Raw genomic sequence first — 24,219 nt, forward strand, 5'->3', positions numbered from 1 at the left:
GATCATTTTTTAACATTGACCCTTGCATAGCCTTATGTTTCAGATTTTCCCCTCCTTCCCCCCACCCACTCCCCAGATGGCAAGCAATCCAATATATATTAAATCCAATATATGTAAACATATTTTACAATTCTCTTGCTGCACAAGAAAAATCAGATAAAGAAAGAAAATGCGTAAGAAAACAAAATGCAAGTGAACAACAACAAAAAGAGTGAGAATGTTATGTTGTGATCCACATTCAGTTCCCATAGTCCTCTCTCTGGGTGTAGATGTCTGTCTTCATCATGAGATCACTGGAACTGGTCTGAATCATCTCATTGTTGAAGATGGCCACGTCCACCAGAATTGATCATTGGATAGTGTTGTTGTTGAAGTGTATAATCATCTCCTGGTTCTGCTCATTTCACTCAGCATCAGTTGATGTAAGTCTCTCCAAGCCTCTCTGTATTCATCCTGCTGGTCATTTCTTACAGAGCAATAATATTCCATAACCTTCATATATCGTAACTTATTCAACCATTCTCCAATTCAGTTTCCAGTTTCTGACCACTACAAAGATGGCTGCCACAAACATTTTAGCACATCTGGGTCCCTTTCCCTTCTTTAAAATCTCTTTGGGATATAAGCCCAATAGTAACAAAGGGCCTGCACAGCTGATAACTTTTTGAGCATAGTTCCAAATCGCTCTCCAGAATGGCTGGATCAAAATAGCTTTTATTGTTAGAAAGTTCCTGCTTATTTGGAACTGAAATTTGCCTCCCTAAAATTTTTAACCACTGGAGTGGCTATGGGACACAGTTGACATCCTGAGTCTAGAATCAGGAAGCCTTAAGTTCAAATCTAGCCTCAGACACTTACTAGCAGTGTGACTTAATACAAGTCACTGAGCCACTATCTGCCTCAGTTGTAAAAAAGGAGATTAATAAAATTTCCTGCTTTATAAGGTACGGTGAGGATCAATGAAATTACACACACACACACACACCCTGGCACTTAATGACATTTAATGAAAGCTTTCCCTTTTCTTTCCTCCTTTCTTATGTCCTATAGGATTAAACAGGATTACTTTAATTTCTCTGCCATGTGACAGCCCTCCAAATACCCATCCTTAGTCATTTCCGAGTCTAACATCACCAGCTTCTTCAAGAACCGCTTTTATGGCACAGCATACCGAGCCTTCCCTGTTCTGGGCAGCCTCCTCTAGACTCCAGCTGATCGATGTTCCTCCTAAAAGACAGAGCTTAAGATCTGAACACAGTTTCTTGTAGGAGCTCTCACAAGGGCAAGGTAAAGTAGAGCTATGAGATTCCTTATTTAATATTTTACAGCCTCCACATTAATTTTTTTTGGCAGCCACATCCTAACCAACTGGTGGTTAGGTTAACCAGCAAGGAGATTAATTAGGTCAACCTAATACTGAGTAAATTCACAGTCAACTACAACGTCTCAGTCTTTTCCCTATGAACAATTGTGAAATAAAATGTTCCCTAGCTTGTGCTTTGCACAGCAAATTATTTTAAATCTCTATATATTTTTCACCCTATAAAATTTTATCATTTTCATTCTGACCCATCAACCCTCAGCAAATTGTAATTCTACAAGATTCATTTTTTTTTATTTATTGAATGACAATTATGTATAAGCACAGTCCTAGGCACTGAGGGAGCAAAAGGCAAATGCCCTTGAGGAACTTACTAGAAATGTAGTAAAGAATTTTAACAAAATGTGACAAGTAAAGTGCATAGGAAAGGTAGAAGGAAGGTATGATGAGAGTTCAGAGGAGAATCTTAGCTGACATGGGCAGGAAAGTTTAAGGAAAGAGGAAACAATGGAGCTGGGAGGGAGAAGGAGACATGTATTAGATATATAAAGGATTGTGTGAGTCAGAGGCCATAGGTCCAAGGTTACATTCTGAAAACAGCAAGTAGTTCAGTTGACTAAGACATAAAATATTTGATTTTAACATTTTTAACATATATTGAATTGCTTGCCATCTGGGAAGGGGTGGGGAAAGGAGGAGAAAATCTGAAACACAAGGCTATGCAAAGGTCAATGTTGTCAAATTATCCATGCATATGTTTTGAAAATAAAAAACTTAATAAAAAAGACATAATATTTGAAGGGTCAAAGTTTTAGGTGAATCTGTAAATTCAGATAGTGAAGGGGCCTTGAATGCAAGGTTAAGGAAGAGATATTTTAGATTCTAATCTCCAAAGTATTTCATAGTAAGCTCCTTGTCTTTTACCTTTCTTTGTATTTCCATTGCTTAGAGCAGTACTTGACATATAGTAGGCCTTTAATAAAAACTCGTTTATTTGACTTAAATATAAACTAAATGTAGTACCTTGGAAACAACAGTGGTTATAAAGTCAAAAGATCTGAAGCTTTGATAACTTATTACTTATATGAATCTGAACAAGTCTTTTAACCTCCCTCAACCTCAATCTTGCCCATAAAAAAGAGGAATTTTAATTAGATGATCTCTCATGTCCTTTACAATTCTAAAATCAAACCTACAAACAATACCTCCGTTTTGTATCCTAAGCAAATTTAGTAAACATATCATATCATCTCTGACTTCCTTGGAAATTGTAAAAAAAAAAAAAAAAAATATATATATATATATATATATATATATAAACAGGAAAGGCTTAGATACTATTAAGGCCTTTCTTTAAGATGACATCATCATTCTATAAATATACATTGTTCACTTATTCTTTCAAAAAGCATTTGTAATATGGAAATATCTTTAAAATGACTGTACAATGGATGTTTATGATTGTATTTTAATTATTTAAGCATCTCTACCCTTACAGATAACATTTTATGATAGTCTTATTTGCAAAAATCATAAAAGGACAAAAAATGTAAACTGTCTTATAATAATCCAGGAGTTGCATAATAGCCAGTGGTTAAAAAACAAAATGAAACAAACACAAAAACCATGTTTATTGCTGTAGGTGGACTTCATATCTGTAAAGCAATCAATTGCATATTTTTGTGACATGTATCATAAAGTGTGCTCCAATAGATGTCCATTTATATAAATTTTTTATTTGATATTGTATATATTGTTAAAGGAGATATACTTTTTAATTCCAACCAGTTCAGATATGAAACACAAATTATTATGTCTTTCAGGATGATGGTGGAGCAATATTAAACAAGCTTCCACTTTAAATAAATAAAATGGCTGTATAAGTAAATCTTATGTCAAATTGCTTGCTATCTTGGGGAAGGGGGAAGTAAGGGAGAGAGAGAGAAAAAAATTTGGAACTCAAAATCTTACAAAAATGAATGTTGAAATTAGAAAGATAATTTCGGAAAGCTTTATATGCTTTACATGAACTGATGCTACATGAAGCGAATAGAAGCAGGAGAACAGTGTACCCAGCAATAGCAAGATTATGTGATGATCAATTTTGATCACATGACTCTTTTCAACAATGAGGTGATTCAGCTCCAATAGTCTTGTGATAGAGAGAGCCATCTGCACCCAGAGAGACTGTGGGGACTGAGTGTGGATCACAACATAATATTTTCACTTTTTTTGTTGTGTGTTTGCTTTTTGTTTTCTTTCTCATTTTTTTTTCTTTTTGATCTGATTTTTTCTTGTGTGGCATGACAATTGTGGAAATATGTATAAAAGAACTGCACATGTTTAACATAAATTGGATTACTTGCCATCTAGGGCAGGAGATGGAGGGAAGGGAGGGAGAAAAAACTTTGAAACACAATATTTTGCAGGGGTGAATGTTGAAAATTATCTATGCATATATTTTGAAAATAAAAAGCTTTTAAAAGCTATATTTACATGTAATTGGAAAAATAAAATATAATTGAGTAAAAAATTATTTTTTTTTAAAAAAGCATTTGTTAAGGTACTGTGTGCAGAGTACTATGAAGGTATTATAGGAGTAAAAACTTTGCATGAGGAAGGATTGGTCTCTCCATGGAGCTCATAGTTTAGAAGGATGAGACAATACAGATGGCTATAATGCACAAGATCACTGCAGGGAAGGAAATAAGCATTTAGTAAGTATCTACTATGTGCTAAGTATTTTAAAAATATTATCTCTGGGGGGAGAGAGAGCAGCTCTAGTTAACTGTAGCTGATTACAAAGTGGGAGCAATACGAATAAAGGCTAAAAAAAACCAGGATGGCACCATATTATGATCCCCTACCTTATAGCTTGAGATGCCAAGACTCGTGTTCTAACTCACTGACCATACAATTCCACAAACTGAATGCTAGTGCCTTCCTCGGATGCATACCAGTACAGACACATTTGGGGATTCACATTTTTGGCCAGGAATTTTTAAAAATCTGGATCTAAGATGTTGAATTCTATATAAGGAAAACTTCTACCAGATAGAATTATTTAGAATTATTTATTATTTAGAATTTTATTTAGAATTTTTATTTATGTATTTATTTAGAAGTCTGTCTTAGAAAGTTGCCTAGAAGCAGGTATATAGTGCAGTGGAAAGAGCATTGGTTGAGTCAGGAGGACCTGGGTTCAAATGTGAACTCAGACACTTAACATTTAGTAGCTGTGTGACCCTGGGAAAGTAAGTAAGTAAATGAATGAATGAATGAATGAATAAAAGGAAAGTCACCGGGAGGCCTGACAGGGTGATTTATCCATAGTTACATATGAGTTGGGGGGAGGGAGGTGCCCATGCACCTGTCTGTGTCCGTCTGTCTCACAATCCTGATTCTAAAATCAGCCCTCCTCTATCTACCACCATTCTAATTCATAATTCTACCACTTCCAACATCCAGAATCTTGAACTCATACTTGCCATCTATAATCTCTTATAATTAGACAATTATAGACACCAATCTATGCTTTGCCCTGATTAGGAACTCTAATTCCTGGTCCCTCATGTCATTTGTATTTTCCCAATACTCTCCCATTTTCTGGCTTTCCTTTTCTTAATCAACCTTGACCTCAAAGAGGTCAAGGTTGACCTCCTCCCCCTAGGTCTGGACTTTAATATTTTGCAGGGTACTTGTCTAGAATCCCCGTTTTCCCCTAATCTTCTGCCACTGCTGATCAGTAAATCTTTATCCCTAAGTAACCCCATCATCATTCCTTTGCTCTTTTTCCAGGTCTGGAGAATATCCCAAGAGTAAGTCACAGAACTGAACTGACTTCACCCACTACATATTCATGCTACATAACTTTAGCTGGGTTCTTCCTGCTTCTTGATAATCCTGCTTTTTCCTTTCCCACTACCTATCTAGTTCCCCAGAGCTATCATTTTAATCCTTTTCTTCTCTCTTCTCAAGTAATTCTACCCTAAGAATCAGAGCAAGTGACCTAGTCTCCTACTTCCCTCAGACGACTGAGGTTTTCTGATGTGAGATCTCAGTTCTCTCTCCAGGGCTATAACTAACATGGGACCGACAAGGCTTTGTCCCAGGGTACTAATACCAGGTGTATACAGGGACAAGGGGAGTAGTTTCTGTACTTTCTCCCCAGACAGAGCTGTTCCAATGTGCCTTTTTTTTTTTTTTTTTTTGCAATGATGGGATATCCATGAATCAACTAAGAATTCAACAAATTATATAGTTTTCTTTCCATATTGCAAACTTTCCTTATTGCAGTTCTGACATATCACAGTTCAGTATAAAAAATTAAATGGGAATTATGAGGGAGTTATGAAAAAACTGCAGACAACACATAAAGGCCAGCAAACAACACACAAAAAATTCTTTTTCACCCAATATTTTTACTTAACATTGACCTACATATAGCCTATGACCAAATACTTAACCCAGATTTTACAATAAGGTACCATAAACACCCCATAAAAGGAAAAAAAAATAGATTTCTTTTCTGGTACTAAGGAAGAGCAAAAAAAATTTTACATGGATTTTCCAAATTGTAGGGGTACCAGACCCATAACTCCCTCAAAATATGGAAGGGATAATTCCATTTTTTTCCTCTTGCCCACATGAAGAGTATTATAAAACCTTTGCTAAAATCAAAATAAACAAAATTTATGGTGTTCTACCAATATAATAACTCTTATCAACGAGGAATGAAGTTTGTCTGGCATGGTTTGTTAGCTCTTAAGAGATTGCTTTTTAAGTTTTCATAATTCATCTGCTTAATAAACTATACTAGGATTTTTCCAATGATCAGTATTAAGTCTGATTCAGACTGGTACTTTAGTCTATCTTTGCCCAAGTCTTCAACTTATCTATCACATGCAATTTTGTAAAGTATCTTTTAAGGAGGGGTAGAATGGAGAAATTATGTCATATACAGAGTTTTTACAGGAAAGGGGAAGTTGGGGAAGATGGGATAATTTGTAAGCAATGCTTGAATCTTACTCTCATCAGAATTGGCTCAAAGAGGGAAAAATACACACTTGATTCTCTTATCCTACAGGAAAGTAGAAAGGGAAAGGGATAAGAAAAGGGATGCTCATCAAAGGGAGGGTGCAGTTAGAAGCAAAACATTTTTGAGGAAGGACAGAGTGAAAGGAGAGAGAGAGTAGAATAAACAGAAGAAAAATAAGATGAGGAAAATATAGTTAGCAATCATACTGAAAAAAATTTGAAACAAGTTTCTCTAATAAAGGCTTTATATCTCTCAAATATATAGAGAAATGAGACAAATTTATAATAAGAGCCATTTTCCAATTGATAAATGATTTTAAAAAAATGAAGTCAGTTTTCAGATGAAGTAACCAAAGCTATCTATATTCATATGAAAAGGTGTTCTAAATCACTATTGATTGGAGAGATGTAAATTGAAACAATTTTTAGTTACTAATTCACACCTATTAGATTGTTTAATAGGACAGAAAATGAAATTGGAGAGGATGTGAAAAAAATTGAAATACTAATGAATTGTTAAACTGATTCAATCATTATGTAGAGTAATTTGGAACTATGCCCAAATAATTATAGCAGCTATTTTCTGGTGGCAAGGAATTGGAAATTGAGCTGTCCATCAGTGGGGGTATGGCTGAACAATTTGTGGTACATGATTGTGATGGAATGCTATTGTACTAAAAGAAATTATGAGCTAGATGATCTCAGAAAAACCTGGAGAGACTTACATGAACTGATACAAAGTAAAATGAGTAGAAGCAGGAGAACATTGTACATAGTAATAGCGATGTCATATAATGATTAACTATAAATGACTTGGCTATTCTCAGCAACATAATAATATAAGACAATTCTGAAGGACTTATGATGAAAAATTCTACTCATCCCCAGGAAAAGAACTGATGAATTACTTTTTTAAAAAGCATACTTTTTTAAACTTTATTCTTATTGAGTTTTAATTTTGATCTATGTTTTCTTTTACAACATAATCAATATGGAAACATGTTTTGCATGATTATATATGTATAACTTATATCAAATTGTTTGTCTTCTCAATGAGGGGAGTGTGGAATGAGGGAGAGAATTTGGAACTCAATTTTAAAAGCAAGAGTTGAAAATTGTTTTTACATGTTTTTCAGTTAGGGAAAATAAAATACTAAACTAGTAAAAAGAAAAACACAAAAGCATAAAATAAAATAAAGTGTCCCTTACATACCTAGAGTCAAAGAAGAGACAAAGAAGACAATGTTGGATAACAAAGGGGAAATCCTCCACCTAGTCAGTTCCTTTAATTCCATGCCATTAGACAATCACAAAGTGTGTCAGAATATTTTGAAACTCCTACCCAAAACTTTCAATAAATTATAAAATGAAAAAAAAATAAATAAAATAAATTATAAAATGAGTAGATTATCCTATGGTCTACTGGGACAACTCCCAATTGACCCAAAGTGTAATTTGTTTGCACATTAGTGCTATCTGGAAAATGTTGAGAACAGAAGTTCACATATTATCAAACGGTACTGTTTTCTGTTAACCTCACGCTTCACAGAAACATGTCAACAAAATAAATATAGTTCTCTGGAATCCCCTAGAAATCTCAAGACTTAGTAATACAGTCCTCTCTCCTTGATGGTGATGATTTAAGTCAACTGTGAGAGATGGTTGGGGGATGGGGAAAGGGTGGAGAAGACAAAGGATTCGAATCTTGGCACCCCCAGGAACTATCTGCATGACCTTAGGCAGCCATATCAATTCTGTGGGCTTAGTTTTCCTTTTCTGTAAAATAAGAGTATTGAATTGAAGAAGCAGACATGTCTTATTCTCACATAATGTTTCCTTAGGCGAGAGGTGAGCTGTTTAGGCTGAACCACAAACCTAAGACAGACAAACAGAGACCACAACATCCTGACTCACAGACAGCCACAAGTACAGTGCCCACAACAAGACATAATATTTATAAAATGTTTTATAAACCTTAAAATGCTATCTAAATATTGGCTATTGTTGTTATTGTTATTCCTGCTATGAAATGAAGGGGGAAAAGTCTAAAAGACTTCCAGAGAAAGTAAAGACCCAATCTAAACCCAATGTTTGTTGCATAACAGTCCTGATTGTTGGATCCAGCCACAAAAATAAATATTCATGTCTCCTCCATCACAACAGACAACCGGCTTCCAAGCCTCACTCTTTCCAAGGATAAATAGGTGGCAGTTCTGCGGTCAGGGTGACTACCTCTATTAGATCACACTTGGAGTACTGGGCTCTGTCTTGAGTGCCATTTTTAAGAAAATCATTCAGTGATAATTGAGAGAGCTGAAGAACCTTCAGCTCATGCCATAGGAAGATGAGGAAATATAGTTACCTTCAAGTTCTTCAAGGATTATTCATATAAAAGTGGAATTAAATTTGTTCTGCATGGTCCCAAGAAAAGGGGGGGGGGAACAGTGAGCAGAAGGCACAAAGAAGTAGTTTTAGTTTTGATGTAAGGAAAAATTCTTGACAGAAGTATGCAAAAGTGGAATGGATTGTCTTGAGGGGTAGTAGGTTTCCCTTCAAGAGGAAATCTTCAAGCAAGATTTCTAAGGAGAGATGTTTTCCTAGTGGGCTCCAAAAAAGCGCGCATTTTTAATAAGATGTGAGCCCAGTATAGACCACCCCCTGCCTAATCATCAGGATACTCTCTCTAGCTTATTCCAAAGCAGTGAATATATTTGGCCTTCAACTTCTCTACAGAGGAGGTCTTAACAAAATGACCTCCTCTATCTCAGAGCTCAGGTTTGTGTTTTATTTGGGAGTTAACTGCTTTTCCTTTTACTCCTACATTAAAACTCTGATTACTGAAGCCTATTTCCATATCTGATAATATTTCATCTAAGCTCTGAACCTAAGACTGCAGCATATTTTCATGGAGAAAGTTTAGCTCTGACCATTGCCAAGTAAAATCCAGGCCTCTGGTTTGGGAAAGACTCAAAGAAATGGAAAGAGAAAACTTGTCTCTATAATCTAATTAAGGTCTCCTTAAAAGTGTATTGATTGGCACGTATATATATCTACTACACAACACTCAGTATGAGTCAAGCCCCAAGATAGTCAAGTCTTTTAGTATCTATGTGAAGTTGGGAAGAAAGGGTAAACCCGGGATTTGATAGCTTAGATGTGAGGAAGCACCTCAGGAAGGAAGCAAAAAAGTAATAAAGGAGAAGGGGTGAGTACTTGAAGATTTAGAAGTATTTTATTAAGTTCTGACATTTGAAGCTCACAACAACTTTCTGAAAAACAGATAGAGCAAGCACTATTATACTCATTTTACAGATGAGAAAACTGAGGCTTAATGAGGTGATATAACTAAGTACAGATTAAATGAGGGGTCTGTAAAAGATAACAATTCTCATTTATGTAGGTTTTACCAAGCAAATGCTTTTCAGAAAAGTTGAAAAATTCAAAATTTCAACCAAAACAATTTGGAATTATAAGTAAATAAAATATCTTCAAATATCTACTGCCAGACATATATCCATAGAAAATCAATGATAGAAGAGTCCCATATTCACAGCAACACCTTTTAAATCAAAGAAATAGAAACAAAGTATATGTCCATATATTGCAGAAATAATATGCAAACTGTGGTATAGAAATGTAATAAAATATTACTTTACCATAAAAAACAATAAATAAGAATATGAAGACACAAAGAAAACTTGGATAGATTTATGCAAAGTCAAAGGAGAATCAAGAAAGACATAGACAATGACTATAAAAGTACTAAGTGGCAGGGAGGAAAGGATGGAAGGGAAAAGAGAAGATGGGAGAGGAAGGAACGAAAGAATGAACAAAGGAAGGAAACTGTCAAATTATGGCCAAATTTGTTCCTATAGAACAGATGGAAAAAAATACAAGTCCCTTCATTGGAGGTAAAGGTTTATGGATGTGGAATACTACATATACTCATATCGTTACTTTTTCCTTTTCCCTTTTTCTTTTTTATTTTTTGTTATAAAATTCTCTGGGTGATGGAGGAGAGATGTATTTGGATATTAAGGTAATATAAAAACAAAAACAATAAAAATTTTGTAAACAAATTATATAAAAAAAAAACACCAAATGCTTTTCTCACTACCTACCTCAAAGCGTTAAATAGTGAATGTATCACTATTCCTATTTTATAAATGAGAAAACTGAAGCACAGAGGATTGGTTGAGTCACCTGAGTCTACATAGCTACGAAGTGGCCAACCCAAAGACTCAAATCTAGTTCTCTTGACCTCCAAGTCTGGTACTCTTTTCACTCAGTGTAGTCTCTTAGTTTCTTTCTAACTCTAAAAGGCTACAAATCTAAGACTTTTGAATAAGTATTTCTTAACTGCTTTTTAAGAGCTAGGAAAAAGAAAGACTAGAAATAAGAACACTAAAATTATCTTGAAAAAGTTAGATGGCTGAGAAAACCCAAGACACAGGACAAATGAAAATGGACCAATATTCCAAATAAGATCAAAGGCAGAAGACAAGGAGCCTAAGGCAGCTTGATTCCCGGACCTTCAATAGAAATCTATATATGTGATGGAAAATGTTAACCATATTTAGAAAAGTCTCAATTCAGATTGAAGCATACTATTTTTCATTTTGCTTTTTCTTTCTCATGGTTTTTCCCTTATGTCCTGATTCTTCTTTCCACAACATGATTAATGTGGAAATATATTTAATATATATTTAACATGATTGTATGTGCATAACATATATATGTCTTGGGGAGGGAGGAGAAAAGAGAAAGAAAAATTTAGAATTCAAAAATCTTACAAAAATGAATATTGAAAGCTATCTTTACAGTAATTGGGGGGAAATAAAATACTATTAAATAGGGGAGAGAAATCTATACATGCACATGACAGAAGGATGGCCCTATATTTACTTTAGGACACACTTCAGATTGTTTTTTACAGAGGGATATCCATTGGTTCTTCTGGGAACTTCTGAATCATAGTCATCCATCCCATTTATGGATCAGTTATAGGATGTAGGAATCTTTTAAAAAATTATTTATTAGTCTCTTATTTTTATTACATCACCCAGATTTCTCCCAGTATCCCTTTCTCTTTCTCTTCCCCCTCTTCTTAGCAAGGCATTTTAATCATTTTAATCTTTAATTTAATCTAATGTTTAATTTTTAAATGGCTTTCTTTGAAAATGTGAAGTGTTCCAACCTTTCTGAAAAGTATTTGGTAAAAATCTATATAATTGGTAGCAAATCATTTTTTTCAAAGAGAAAAAAAAAAGAAGAAAAAGAGGAAAAATGATCACTACATTGATTAATGCATTGAAAAAAAATCTAATTAACATTCACAGACTCTCCCATCTGCACAAGGAAGTAAAAGAAGGTGTTTTCTCATAGATCAACTTTGAGAACATGTTTGCTCTGTGAAATCTTGCAATTCTCATTTTGGATTATTATGTGGGTGGTTCTTTCCATTTATGACATTGATGTCATCGTTTATGTTGTTTCTTTGGCTTTGCTTACTTCACTGTGCATCAGTTCATGCAAGTCTTTCCACATTTCTCTGCACTCATCACATTCACTGTTTCTTACAACAGAGTAACACAATGGTACCCTGGGCACTCATCTGCTTCAAAACTCATTGAATGTTGTAATCAATGCATTTCAAAGAGGAAAAATGCTTCAGCGTTTGATACTTGTCAGTCTGGGTTGAGCAGTAGGGACATGAGGTTGGCCTGATATACTGCCCAGCCCCTGCCACTGCTACTGCTTTTGTCCTCTGCTGTGGGCAGGACTGTGAGGCTGGAGCCCACTAAAAGGCAAAGAGCAGCCAGGGTGCTCAGCAGGAGCAGGAGCAGCAGCCCACAGAAGCAGTGGCAGAGGACCCAGGATTCCTGCCAGCCCCAAGCAGCCAGAGCCTTAGGCAGCAGAGGGCACAGACAATCAACATCTAGCCCCCACCCCCTCCAAGATTGGAATGTATTGGGCGGGGATGGGGGGGGGGGTAGGTAATAAAGGTCAAGGTTACTTTCAGAAAGTGAGTTAGGTCAAAAAGGGAGGAGTCCAACTGTGCTAGGTTGGACAGGCTTTTCTCTCCAAAGCTGTAAACTCCACTTACCTATTTGGAGAACTGGGAGAAGAGGGAGGGTTAGGCTGTAGACTGGAGATGTACTCCTTGTGGGAAAATTTCTACTCCTTGTTTTTGACACTCATCACACCTTTTGGAATTAATGAGTGCCCAGGGTGCCACTGTATTCTATTTCATTTATTGTTCAACTATTCAGATGGGTTATAAAGAGGCATATTTGCATTTGATATTAGAAAAAGCCTCCTAACACTTAGTGATGCCCCAAAGTGGAATGGGCTACCTCAGAATGAGGGAGGGTCCCTTCCTCTTAAGTTTGGACAATCATTTATCAATCACGCTGGAATAAAGGGAGGGGGCTCTTTTTCATACTTGGTTGGCTTAAATAGCTGCTGAGGTCCCTTGCAGCCCTGAAATTCTTTGATTTTTAAGTCATTTAAGTCAACTCTGGGCAAAGCAGAATTCCAAGAATTCTGTAGCAAGTAGATCTGATCCAGTGACAATCATGTAAATGTTTGCAGGTAGTACCAAATGCAAAAAAACCACACCCATGACACAAGAGCAGCTGGGTCATCATCAGAACAGCTGAGTACATAAGGTTAAAGAGTCCATAATATGAGTAAGCATTAAATTTGTGTGTGTGACTTTTTGTTTGTTATAATATAGAAACAGAAAAGTGGGACTAATGACTAATCAATTTTCAAGAAGAAAGGTGGGGATGGCTATGTCTTCAAATCACTCTCCAAAAAAGCAGATTTGGAGACAAATTTTTTGATAAGAACTTTTATGCTCTCCCATTATACTTATTGTAGAAGCATATGATATGGGTTGTTCAAATATGGCCTATCATATATAACACAGGCAAGATATTTAACCTTTAAAATAAATTGAAGGTGCCAATTTTTCTCAGTGAGTGTTCATTATGCCTAATAAAATCAAAAATTCACTCTCCTCCCCAGCACTAATTATAACTACTGATTATTCCATGCAAATGTTTTGCTATCAACTATGTTGTTTAAACATCTAATCCTTTATCAAGTAGTATACAAACTTTAAGTTTTTCAATTATGTGTGATCTTATGAAAAGTATTTGGGACTATTCTCTGAATTATCATTTATTTAATTTGTTATGGGTTAGACAAAATGATCAGTACAGTATAGAAAGATGTATTAGGAATCAGAATGTATGGGTTCAAATTCCAGCTCTCTTATTTAGTAACAGCTAGGCAAGTTCCTTAACCCTTCTAGATTTATTTCCTCATCTGTAAACATGTTAGCTTCGATGACCTGAAATATTCAATATTATCCAAGTCTATAATAATTCTTTATTTGCTATTTGCTTCCCACAATACCTAAGATAATGATATTCAAATCATTTTAACAAATATTTCCAAGTACTACACTACACACAAGGCACTGTGGGAGATGCAAAAGAGGAAAGAGAAGTAAAACTGGACTCTATGCCATCTTCCTTCAGAAGGTAGGAGTGGACAAGTATTAAAAGAAAAGGGGGGGGGGAGTTAGAATGTGCCATCATAAAAGGGCTATGTTTTGAGAGTCTAGATGAGATCATGATCAGTGCCTACTATTTATTAAGTGTCTACTATTTGTCAGGCATTGTGCTAAGCATTGGAAATAAAAAAAGAAAGGCAAAAGGCAGCCTCTGCTCCTAAGATGCTCACAGTTTAATGCAGTTTAATATAATAACTACATACCAACAAGCTACACAGGAAAAGTGGAGAAAATCTACAGAGAGAAGGTACTGGCACTAAGGGAAAACAGAAAAACCTTTCAAAAGAAGGTGGGATTGTCGCTAGGACTTGAAGAAAGCCAGGGAAGCTAGGAAGTACAGCTGAAAAGGCTATTAGAAAATCAGGAATAGTTTCACAAAGATAGCAGATTATGAGTAGATTTTAAATGGATAAATGGATGGATAAGGAAGAGAATTTCAAAGGACTTTTAATCAAATCAAACTTCATTGAACAATATTCAATAGTTTCTCTCTGTATACAGGAAAAAGTCTAAACTCTTTCACCTGACATTTAGGACCTTTGATGGTCCTAATTCTACTCTTTAACTCCCAATACTTTCTTACACATACTCCAAACTATAGTCAAATGGGATCATCCCAATGTATGCTCAAAGCGTTTCCACTCCTGTACTTTTGTTCATGTTATTCCTTTCACCTGAAATAACTTTCTCTCCAGTTCCACCTAATTCTTATTCATGCTCCAAAGCCTATCCAGCTCAAGTGTCTCCTCTCATTGAAGCAGACTCTTCTTTACCCAAGATGGAAGAAACTCCCTCAGTACTTTGTACCTATCTAATTACAATTTTTTAATTTTAATTTTTTGGGGTTTTACATGTACATTCACTTTTTTTAAAAATCACATTTCCTTATGAATAATGTTGAGAGAAAAATCAGAACAAAAGAGAAAAAGCATGAGAGGGAAAAAAAAAGTGAATATAGCATGTGTTGATTTACAGTCAATCTCCACATTTTTCTCTCTGGATGCAAATAGAATTTTCCATTCAAAATTTATTGGGAATGTCCTGGATCACTGAACTACTGAGAAGAACCAAATTTTTCATAATTGATTAATGCACAATCTCGCTATTACTGTGTACAATGTATTCCTGTTTCATTCGGCATCAGTTTGTATAAATCCTTTCAGGCCTTTATAAAATCAGCTTGTCATTATTTTTATAGGACAATAATATTCTATAACATTCACATATCTTGACTTATTCGGCCATTCCCCAAATGATAGGCATTCACTCGGTTTCTAATTCCTTGCCACTACCAAAAAGCACTGCTACAGACATTTACACATGTGGGCCCTTTTCCCTCTTTTATGATTTCTTTGGGATATAGACCTAGGAGAGACAATGCTGAGTCAAAGGATATCAAAGGATATGCAGATTATTTATAGCCCTTTGGGCACAGTTCCACATAGTTCTCCAGAATGATTGGATCATTTCACAACTCCACCAACAATGCATTAGTGTCCCAATTTTCCTACATCCCCACCAATATTCATCATTATCTTTTCCTATTATCTTAGCCAATATGAGATGTGTGAGGTGATACCTCATAATTGTTTAATTTGCATTTCTCAAATCAATAGTGATTTATTTAGAGCATTTTTTCATATGACTATAGATGGCTTTAATTTCTTCATCTGAAAACTGTTCATATCCTTTGACTATTTATCAATTGGAGAATGACTTATATTCTTATAAATTTGACACAGTTCTTTACATATTTTTAGAAATGAGGTCTTTATGATAAACACCAGCTATAAATTATTTCCCACCTTTGTGCTTCCTTTTTAATCTTGTTTGTACAAAACCTTTTTATTTTAATGTAATCAAAGTTGCCCATTTTGCATTTCATAATGGTCTCTAGTTCTTCTTTCACCATAAAGATCCTTCTCCAAAGATCTAATAAACTATCCCTTGCTCTCCTAATTTAGTTATGGTATCACCCTTTATGCCCAAATCATGTACCATTTTGACCTTATTTTGGTATGGGGTATGAGACAGAAGTCTATGCTGAGTTTCTAACATTGTAATTGCAATTTTAGATTTTCATGTGCATTAGAATCATCTCCCCTACCACTAATAAACAAAGACTCACATTTTAAAAATCTTTGATTTCGAAACATTTTATTCAGAAACAAACCTATAAATTAGCTAGTATATTATTATTCCCACTTTACAAATAGGGAAACCAAGACACAAAATCACTTGCTATAGCTAATTAGTGCCCTTTCAATTATATCACTCCTAGACAATAATAAGTGGAAGAGAAAAGAACTTTTTTTAAAAATTTTTTTTCTGAACTTAAGAAATAAAACAAGCATTTCCATAACATAGTAGGACAGGAAAAGAAAAAGTGATTGCACACAAAATTGCAAATCTATTATGTAAAACAGAGCCTCTTTCTTTTTATTTCTCACAATATCTTTGGATCAGTAGGTGTTGGCTGAGTAACTGAATAGATGGACTCAACTTCAGTGGAATGGACAAGATGATACAAAAGATGCACCAGTAGGTAAGAAAAGCTAAGGATAATTAAAGAGGTTCGGTAATCTAAGGCAATTTAATGATGAACTTGGATGACAAATACAAGCTTCCACACTAATATATTGTTTGAGAAAAGGGAACTAGGGGGAAAGTTAGTGACAGAGAGAAGCATGATTTTAACCTCCATGAAAATGGTGGATTAATTAGTCTTTGTTATCCCCAAATATGATGCCAGTGGTGGTGGTGGTGATGGTGGTGATGATGATTAATGACAGAGATTTGGAACCAACACCCAACTTTCTCATTTTTCAGAATTCCTGATTTGACATTTCCTAGCCATGTAACCACAGATAAGTCACCTGACCTTGCAATCTCAGTTTCCTCAGTCTTCCCAGGGTTGTAAGAAACAAATAGATAAAGGGCAAAAAATACTTTTGTACAGCTTGAAGGACTATAAAGCTATTATAAAAAAATAAAAATTTTAAAGCTATTATAATTATCAGTTGACAAGTTATATTCATTCTGTACCCTCAATATCTCTTGAATCTGTACCTTCATAGATAGCCTTTAGGAATAAATGTACCTGTGCATATATGTGGGTATATATGACACACACACATATATATATATATACATACAAAACACATATATAGATATAGCTTGAAAGATTATCTAGTCCAATGGCCTTATTTTCACAAATGAAGAAAAAGACTCAATGAGCAAACACAGACATCGATAATTAGAAGAGCTTAGATTTCAAGCTGTCTCCTAGCTCCAAATGCAATATTCCCCCTACTCCTCTGTGATGGCTGCATCCTTTCTATTCTCACTCCCACCACCCTAGTTCAGACCTTCACTACCTCCCACTTAAACTATGAGACTATCCTCCAAACCAGTTTTCATCCCATTCCCATCCAGCCTTCAAACAAAGGCAGATTAGTCTTTGCTATGCACAAACCTGATGATGAATATAACAATAATAAGCATTAGCTTTTATATATCACTTCAAGGTTTACAAAATGTCTTATATACATTATTTCATTTGATCCTCACCACAACAACCATCTGATTACTCTGGATGTATCATTATCTCCATATTTTACAGAGGAAGAAACTAAGGCTCAGAAAAGGCAAATGCATTAATAATAGCTACATAATTAACACATAACACTTTAAGGCTTGCAAAGTGCTTTAAAAATATCATATCATTTGATCCTCACAACAACCCTGAGGGAAAGAGGAGGGAAAAGGGAGAGCATATCATTATTCCCATTTTAGACATGAGGAAAAAGAGGAGAAATGACTTGTCCAGAGTACTACTTCTCATGCCATTCCTCTTCTCAACATTTTGTAGTCACTTCTTGTTGCCTAAGGAAGGACAAGCCCTTTAACTTGACTTTCCAGGCTCTATACGGTCTGGTGCCACAATCCTTTTCCAATCTCATTTCACTCTTTCCTACATGCATGCATATTCTAGCTAAATAAGCCTTTGCTCATAGTTATTCTTGCACCCGAAATATCATCCCCAATATACCTGTCTCCACATACTGAAATCCTACTTCTCAACAGTTAACACAGTTGTAGTACATGAATATAATGAATGTTATCAGTATGCTGTAAAACAAATGGGGGAAAAAAACCCACTATGACAATGAATACAGAAAAGTAGACGGAAAACCAGGAAGCAATATACACAATGACTACAACAATGTAAATAGAAAGAACAAAGCAATTGAAAACAAATGGTCTTAAATTATAACCAAATTTGATCCCAAAGAAGATATGTGAAAAAGTGTCTTTTATCCTTTTTTGACATGTCTGAATGTAAATGAGTGGTTAGGTTAGAAATTGGGGACTATGGATATGGAACAGTACCAATGCTACATTATTTTTGGAAGTATTAGTTTTGTTAAACATCTTTTTTCTTTTTTTGATTCTTTGTATCACAGCTCTCTAGAGTGTTTTACATCTATTATCTTATGTTTCCCACGATAATACAGTTAAAGTATGTACAAAGATATGCTAACAAAGGTAGATGATATAAAAATAAAAACAAAAAATGTTATTTAAATATATTTTAAAACTTTCAGTTGTAAACCCCATCCCTCCCAAGGAATTCCCACTTCTTCAAGTCCCATTTCAAATATTTCCTCCTCCATGAATTTTTCTGAGAACTTCCCATCCCCTCCACCTCTCTATCCCCACCTCACCTACCATAATACATAATGGTATTTTTTTCCCTCTTATGCTGTATCTCTTATATATTTAATTTATTTTGTTTTTATATTTATTGTATGCTTTGTTTGATTATAGAACGCTATATATCCCTCAGCACCAAGAAAGATTCTTTGGAAAAAGCAAATGCTTAAGTGTATTTTGAATTGAACTGGGGGGGCCAGCTAGGTGACAGCGTGATTCTGGACAAGTCACGTAGCCCCAACAACAAGAAAAAGAATTGAATTGAGAGATTATAAAGAATAAATGAGAATGTGATTTTTATGGAAATGTTTTTAACTTCAAATACAGTTTCTTAACTGTGGGTAGGGATGAGGGAGAGAACCTAGAACTCAAAAATTTTAAAAACAAATGTAAAAAAATCTTGTTTTGAAAAGTAACTGGGGAAAAATATTAACTAAAACAAAAGGTACTTGGTTATATAAAAAAAAAACAAATAAATAAAAGATTGGGGGTAAGAAGAGAATAAGTAAGACCAAGGTTTCCACAGTCAGCAAGAAACCATGCCCAGAGGAAAGAAAGATAGGAAGACAGGTGACTTATAGGCACAGGAGAAAAACAACTTTAAAATAACAAATAACTGGGCCTCTGCTGAGAAGCAGGAGGTTAAGACCCAAGTAAGTAATTACCAGAAAATCATAAACACCACAATTACCATAAGGAAAACGAAAAGATAAATGATATTTGTGTCCTTTTGCAAAGGTGGAAAATCAGACAAAACAGACAGCTAAGTCAGGGCATCTGCTTTAATCATACTTCCCCCTTCTCAATGAATGAGAAAGGGGAAAAAAAATCCACAGAACTCAAGATTTCAGTTATCACTTAAAAATTTTGTAGCTAAGGTAACATACCCCTCCATATGCTCATGCCTCAGGATATAAGGAAGGGAAGAAAGGAAAGAAGATCAGAAATGTTCCAGAAATCTGCCACAGAAATCTGCAGCTCAGAACAGCACGTGTATTCTCCACCCCAGAGAGGAAGCATATTCCAAGAGAGCAAAGGAAAAATTGTTTGATAGTGTTACTCTCCCATCCCTTACACTGTAGTAAAGGCTCCCAATCTATCAGTGCCTAAAATATTTCTTTCCTCAATTCGGAACTATGCCCAAAAGGCTATCAAACTGTGCATACTCTTTGATCTAGCAGTATCTCTACTGAGCCAATATCCCAAAGAGATTATAAAAGGTGGATTCAGGCCAATTCCAATAGACTTGTGATGGAGAGAGCCATCTGCATCCAGAGAGAGGACTATGGGGATTGAATGTAAAGCACAATATAGTACTTTGATCTTTTTTGTTGTTTGCTTGCTTGTTTTTTTTTTCTTTCTCATTTTTTCCCCTTTTGATATTTTTCTTGTGCAATATGATAAGTGTGGAAATATGTTTAGAAGAATTGCACATGTTTATTTTTATTATTACTGCTGAGGCAATTGGGGTAAAGTGACTTGCCCAGGGTCACACAGCTAGAAAGTATTAAGTGTCTGAGACCAAATTTGAACTAGGTCCTCCTGATTTCAGGGCTAGTGCTCTATCCACTGTACTAACTAGCTGCCTCAAATTGCACATGTTTAGCCTATATTGAATTACTTGCAGTCTAGAGGAGGAGATGGGGGGAAAGGAGGAAAAAATTTTGGAACACAAGGTTTTGCAAGGGAGAATGTTGAAAACTATCTTTGCATGTATTTTGAAAAATAAAAAGCTATTATCATAGAGAGATCACAAAAAAGGGGAAAAGACACATATACAAAAATGTTTCTATAGCAGCTCTTTTTGTAGTGGCAAAGAACTAGAAATGGAGTGGATGCCTATCAGTTGGGGAATAGCTAAATATATTATGGTATTTGAAAGTAATAGAATATAATTGTTCTACAATAAATGATGAGCAGGCTGATTTCAAAAAATACTAGAAAAATTCACATGGATTGATGCTGAACAAAATGAGCAGAAGCAGGAGAATATTGTGCACAGGAACAGTAAGATTATGTGATGATCAACTGTGATGAACTTGGAGACTGAATCTGAATCAAAGCATAGTATTTTTTGCTTTTTTCTTTCTTGTGGCTTTTTCCCCTTTTTGATCTTATTTTTCTTGTGCAGCATGTTTGTAAGGAAATATTTAGAAGAATTGCACATGGTTAACTGATATCAGATTATTTCCTGTCTTGGAGAGGAGGAAGAAAAGGAGAAGAGCTTGGAACATAAAGTTCTGCAAAGATGAATGTTAAAAAACTATTTTTGCATGTATTTGGAAAAATAAAATACTACTAAAGAATGTTTCTCTTTCAGAGTTCTTACTCAGCATCTCAGGAAGAAAAAAAAATTTTAGCTTCTGTCACCTGGCTATAGCTTGGCACTGGGAATGAAAGTGCTGTGTCTACACTGAGAATATAGGATATGTAAGACAATTTTCCCCCCCTTGCTACAGCATTAGAAAGATATCATAGAATAATGGATAAAAAGCTGACTTCAAGAAGACCTAAGTTCAAGTCCAGCCACATGTTGGTTTTGTGACCACAGAGAAGCTGTTTTTTCTTTTGGGTCCCAAGCATCAAAGACTATAAATTTCAGACTAATGCCTACCTGAATTTCTAAAGAATTTTTTTACCTGCCAGGAGATCTATATACTGAAGTACAAGTCAGTGCAAAGTTTGGGAGAGAGAGGGAGAAGCAGAATAGAAACTGCTACATGTCCTCTACCAGGAGGACAAAAAGTGTTATACAAGGATTGGCTGAAGGAAATGAGCATGTTTAGCTTGGAGAAGGAGAAGGGGAGAGGGAGAGATACATGTAAATATCAAATATCAGGTATTTAAAAGGTAGTTATACAGAACTATTGATCCTAGAGAGAAGAACCAGAAGGAACAAGTGGAGGCTGTAAAGAAATAAATTTAGGTTTGGTGTCAGGAAAATGCCCTTAATCATTAGGCATGCCCCAACAAGGAATGGGCTGCATTGTAAAAGCTGATTTGCCCCTCATAAAGTGGCCTTCCAGCAGAGCTGGATATGCTAGATAGGCTTTTATATAGAGAGATTGGATGAGATGGTTGCTGAAATTCTATGATTCTGTTTAGAGATCTGTGAAGGAGACATGTATCTTTTCATAATCAATCTTGCTTGAACTTTTTGCCGTCCATCTTTATTTTTTCCTTCAGGATGTAGCAGGTATTCAGCTTTAAGGGGAATTCTTCCTTTGACACATAGTAGCTGGGTAAATACAGGCAAGTCTCCTAAACTCTCAGTACTGCTCAACAGCAATTTAAGACTGAGTTACAGGGAAGTTTCAGATCTGTATCAATTTTTACAAGGAAGCTTTCTACAAACACAGGTTTGTGGGTTCCGGGATGGAGATTAGCAGTGGGAATCGATACTTAAGTTGCACTAAAACAACCTGACCAGAAAACCCAATAATACTCTTCTGGGATCATCTGCACCAAGGGAGAAGTCCCACAAAGGCCCAAGCCTAGGCCTCCATGCTGCACTAACCAATTCCACTTCCTCTCAACTGCAAAAAAGCAAAGCCCCCAGGTAAGACCCGCAATAAAAGGGTCTCCCTTCCTCGTTTCTCCCCTCCCATCCAGACGCAATCTGGGTTTAGTTTAAAGATCAGGGCTCCCATTATCCAGATGCTAAAGCGTGGCTCAGTGATGCTAATGGAGCTTCAGGCCGCCGGGCTGAATGGTTCCGAGGCTAGGATGGGAGGAAGCCCGAAAAGTGGGTTCAGATCGAAAGGTCCTCTCCATAGACAGCCCCAGAGATCTTTAACCATTTCTCATTTATTCGCAACCCTACATAGGGCACGAAACGCCCCGGCTTTCTTCCCGTTGACCCCGAAAGCTGGGCTCTGCTCCTCAGAGCTCTGGCGTGTATGCACAATCCCAGAGCTTCAGTCCTTCCTCCCTGCCCTCCTACAGGTAAGAGGCCAGGCACCTGCCAAACCGGAAATTCCACCAGTCCGGCAAAGGCCTGCCGCAAACAAAAGGGGGAAAGAGGCGGTGGGTCCCTCCCGAAGCCCCGCGTACTGGGCTGGCGAGGCCTGGGATGGGACAGACGAGGCGGCCTCAGCCCAGGCCAGGAAGGGACCAGGGCAAAGTCACAAGAAACTTCCACAGCTCCTCCCGCCCCGGTTTCGGTAGCCTCCAGTGGGCAGGGAGGAGTGGGATGGAGAGGACGGAGGGGCGGGGAGCACTTTCCGATCCTTAAAGGGGAAGCTTGGGAACATGCAAGGCTCCTTCCCTGCGGTCTGGGGAGCCAGGGAGGGAAGGCAGCGCAAGGTTAGAGCGGCGTCGCCGGGGGGAGGGCAGCTATTGTTATCCAGATCTGCTAAAAGGGAGGGTTTCAACCTAAGCAGGAAGCAGCCCCCAGAAATCGACAAAAACTGCAGCCCCCAGAAGTCGGAAAAAGCAGCAGCCTCGCCGCCCATCTGTTCCGGTTCCCAGCGCCCCGAGGGAGCCGGAGATGCCCCGACGGCTCGGAAGTGCCCGGGGGCCGGACTCTGGGCCCACTCTCACCTGAGATTGGTGGCTGTACTTAAGGCCGGCGCCGAGGTCCTTTGGGCCGCTTCCGCCCTTCTGGGCTCGGTTGCTCTTCATAGTTCCTGATGTAAAGTTTAAGGAACAGTCGTCCCGCCAATGGAAGCAGGCCCGGGTCTCAGCAGCGCGCTCCTAGCAGGTAGCCGGCTCCCATCGCAGTCGGGGCTGCGGCTTTGCGAAGCGAGCCGGGGGCGGAGGAAAGGGGGGAAAGGGACGCCGCGGGGACCCCTGCTCCGCTCGGTGGGTCCGCGGTCCTACGGGACGCCGGCACTGCGCTGGCGGGATCCGCTCCAAACCCTAACTCCGGCCGGAGCCCTCTCACTCTCGCTCTCGCTCTCACTCTTACTCTTCCTCCAGGACTCAGGTAGTTTCAGGGTGTGGCCTCCTCTCCGGCCCGGGCTCGGCCGGCTCCGCCCCCTCGGGGCTGCTCTCGGGCAAACTTTGCCCGGCCGAGCCGCGCCCCTAGCCCGGCCCCCTGTCGCTGTCCCCGAGGACCCGAGCGAGACCTGAAGCCAGGACTGGATCCGAGCCTGGGGACTAGGTTCTGTGAGCCCGTGGAAAGAACCGGGGCTTGGGATGCGAAAGACCCGAACCAGCCACGCCGGGGCTAACTAAGCAGGAGAGCGACTTGGAGCCGCAAGCCTTTCCTTTCTCAGTCTGAGATTTCTCCCGTCACCCAACTCCCAAGTCATAAAGGCAGGAACCGAAGGTGATGTGTGACCCAGAGGGCAGACGTGCTAAGAAGAACCACGTTTGCTAGAGATTTCAGTCTCTGAAAGTACTTGACATTCCATGGCCTAATTTAATTTTCTCAACAACCCTCTAAAAGCAGCAGGTCAGTTAGCAAGTCAACAAGCTTTTGTTACGCCTTTGCTCCGTTCCGGGGGGGACAAAGAAAGGCAAAAACTCAGCCCCGGCCCCGAGAAAGGGAAGACAATACGCAAAATTCCTGGGGAGGGAGGCAACACAAAATATTGTGGTCACTCGGAAAGAAGGC

General features: G+C 37.4%; 1 protein-coding gene across 1 annotated transcript in view; it reads right to left on the minus strand.

The window, feature by feature from the left end:
- The window catches only part of ST14 (ST14 transmembrane serine protease matriptase), a 68,967-nt gene extending 45,634 nt beyond the window's left edge, over positions 1–23,333 (minus strand). Inside the window, exon 1 of the mRNA XM_074303794.1 lies at positions 23,202–23,333. Within this exon, the coding sequence (XP_074159895.1) occupies positions 23,202–23,282 (81 nt within the window). The 5' untranslated portion in view covers positions 23,283–23,333. The remainder of the gene's footprint in view (positions 1–23,201) is intronic.
- Positions 23,334–24,219: the final 886 nt, after the last annotated feature.

Source organism: Sminthopsis crassicaudata, chromosome 3 (genome assembly GCF_048593235.1).
Source record: "Sminthopsis crassicaudata isolate SCR6 chromosome 3, ASM4859323v1, whole genome shotgun sequence".
Taxonomy (NCBI): Eukaryota; Metazoa; Chordata; class Mammalia; order Dasyuromorphia; family Dasyuridae; genus Sminthopsis; species Sminthopsis crassicaudata.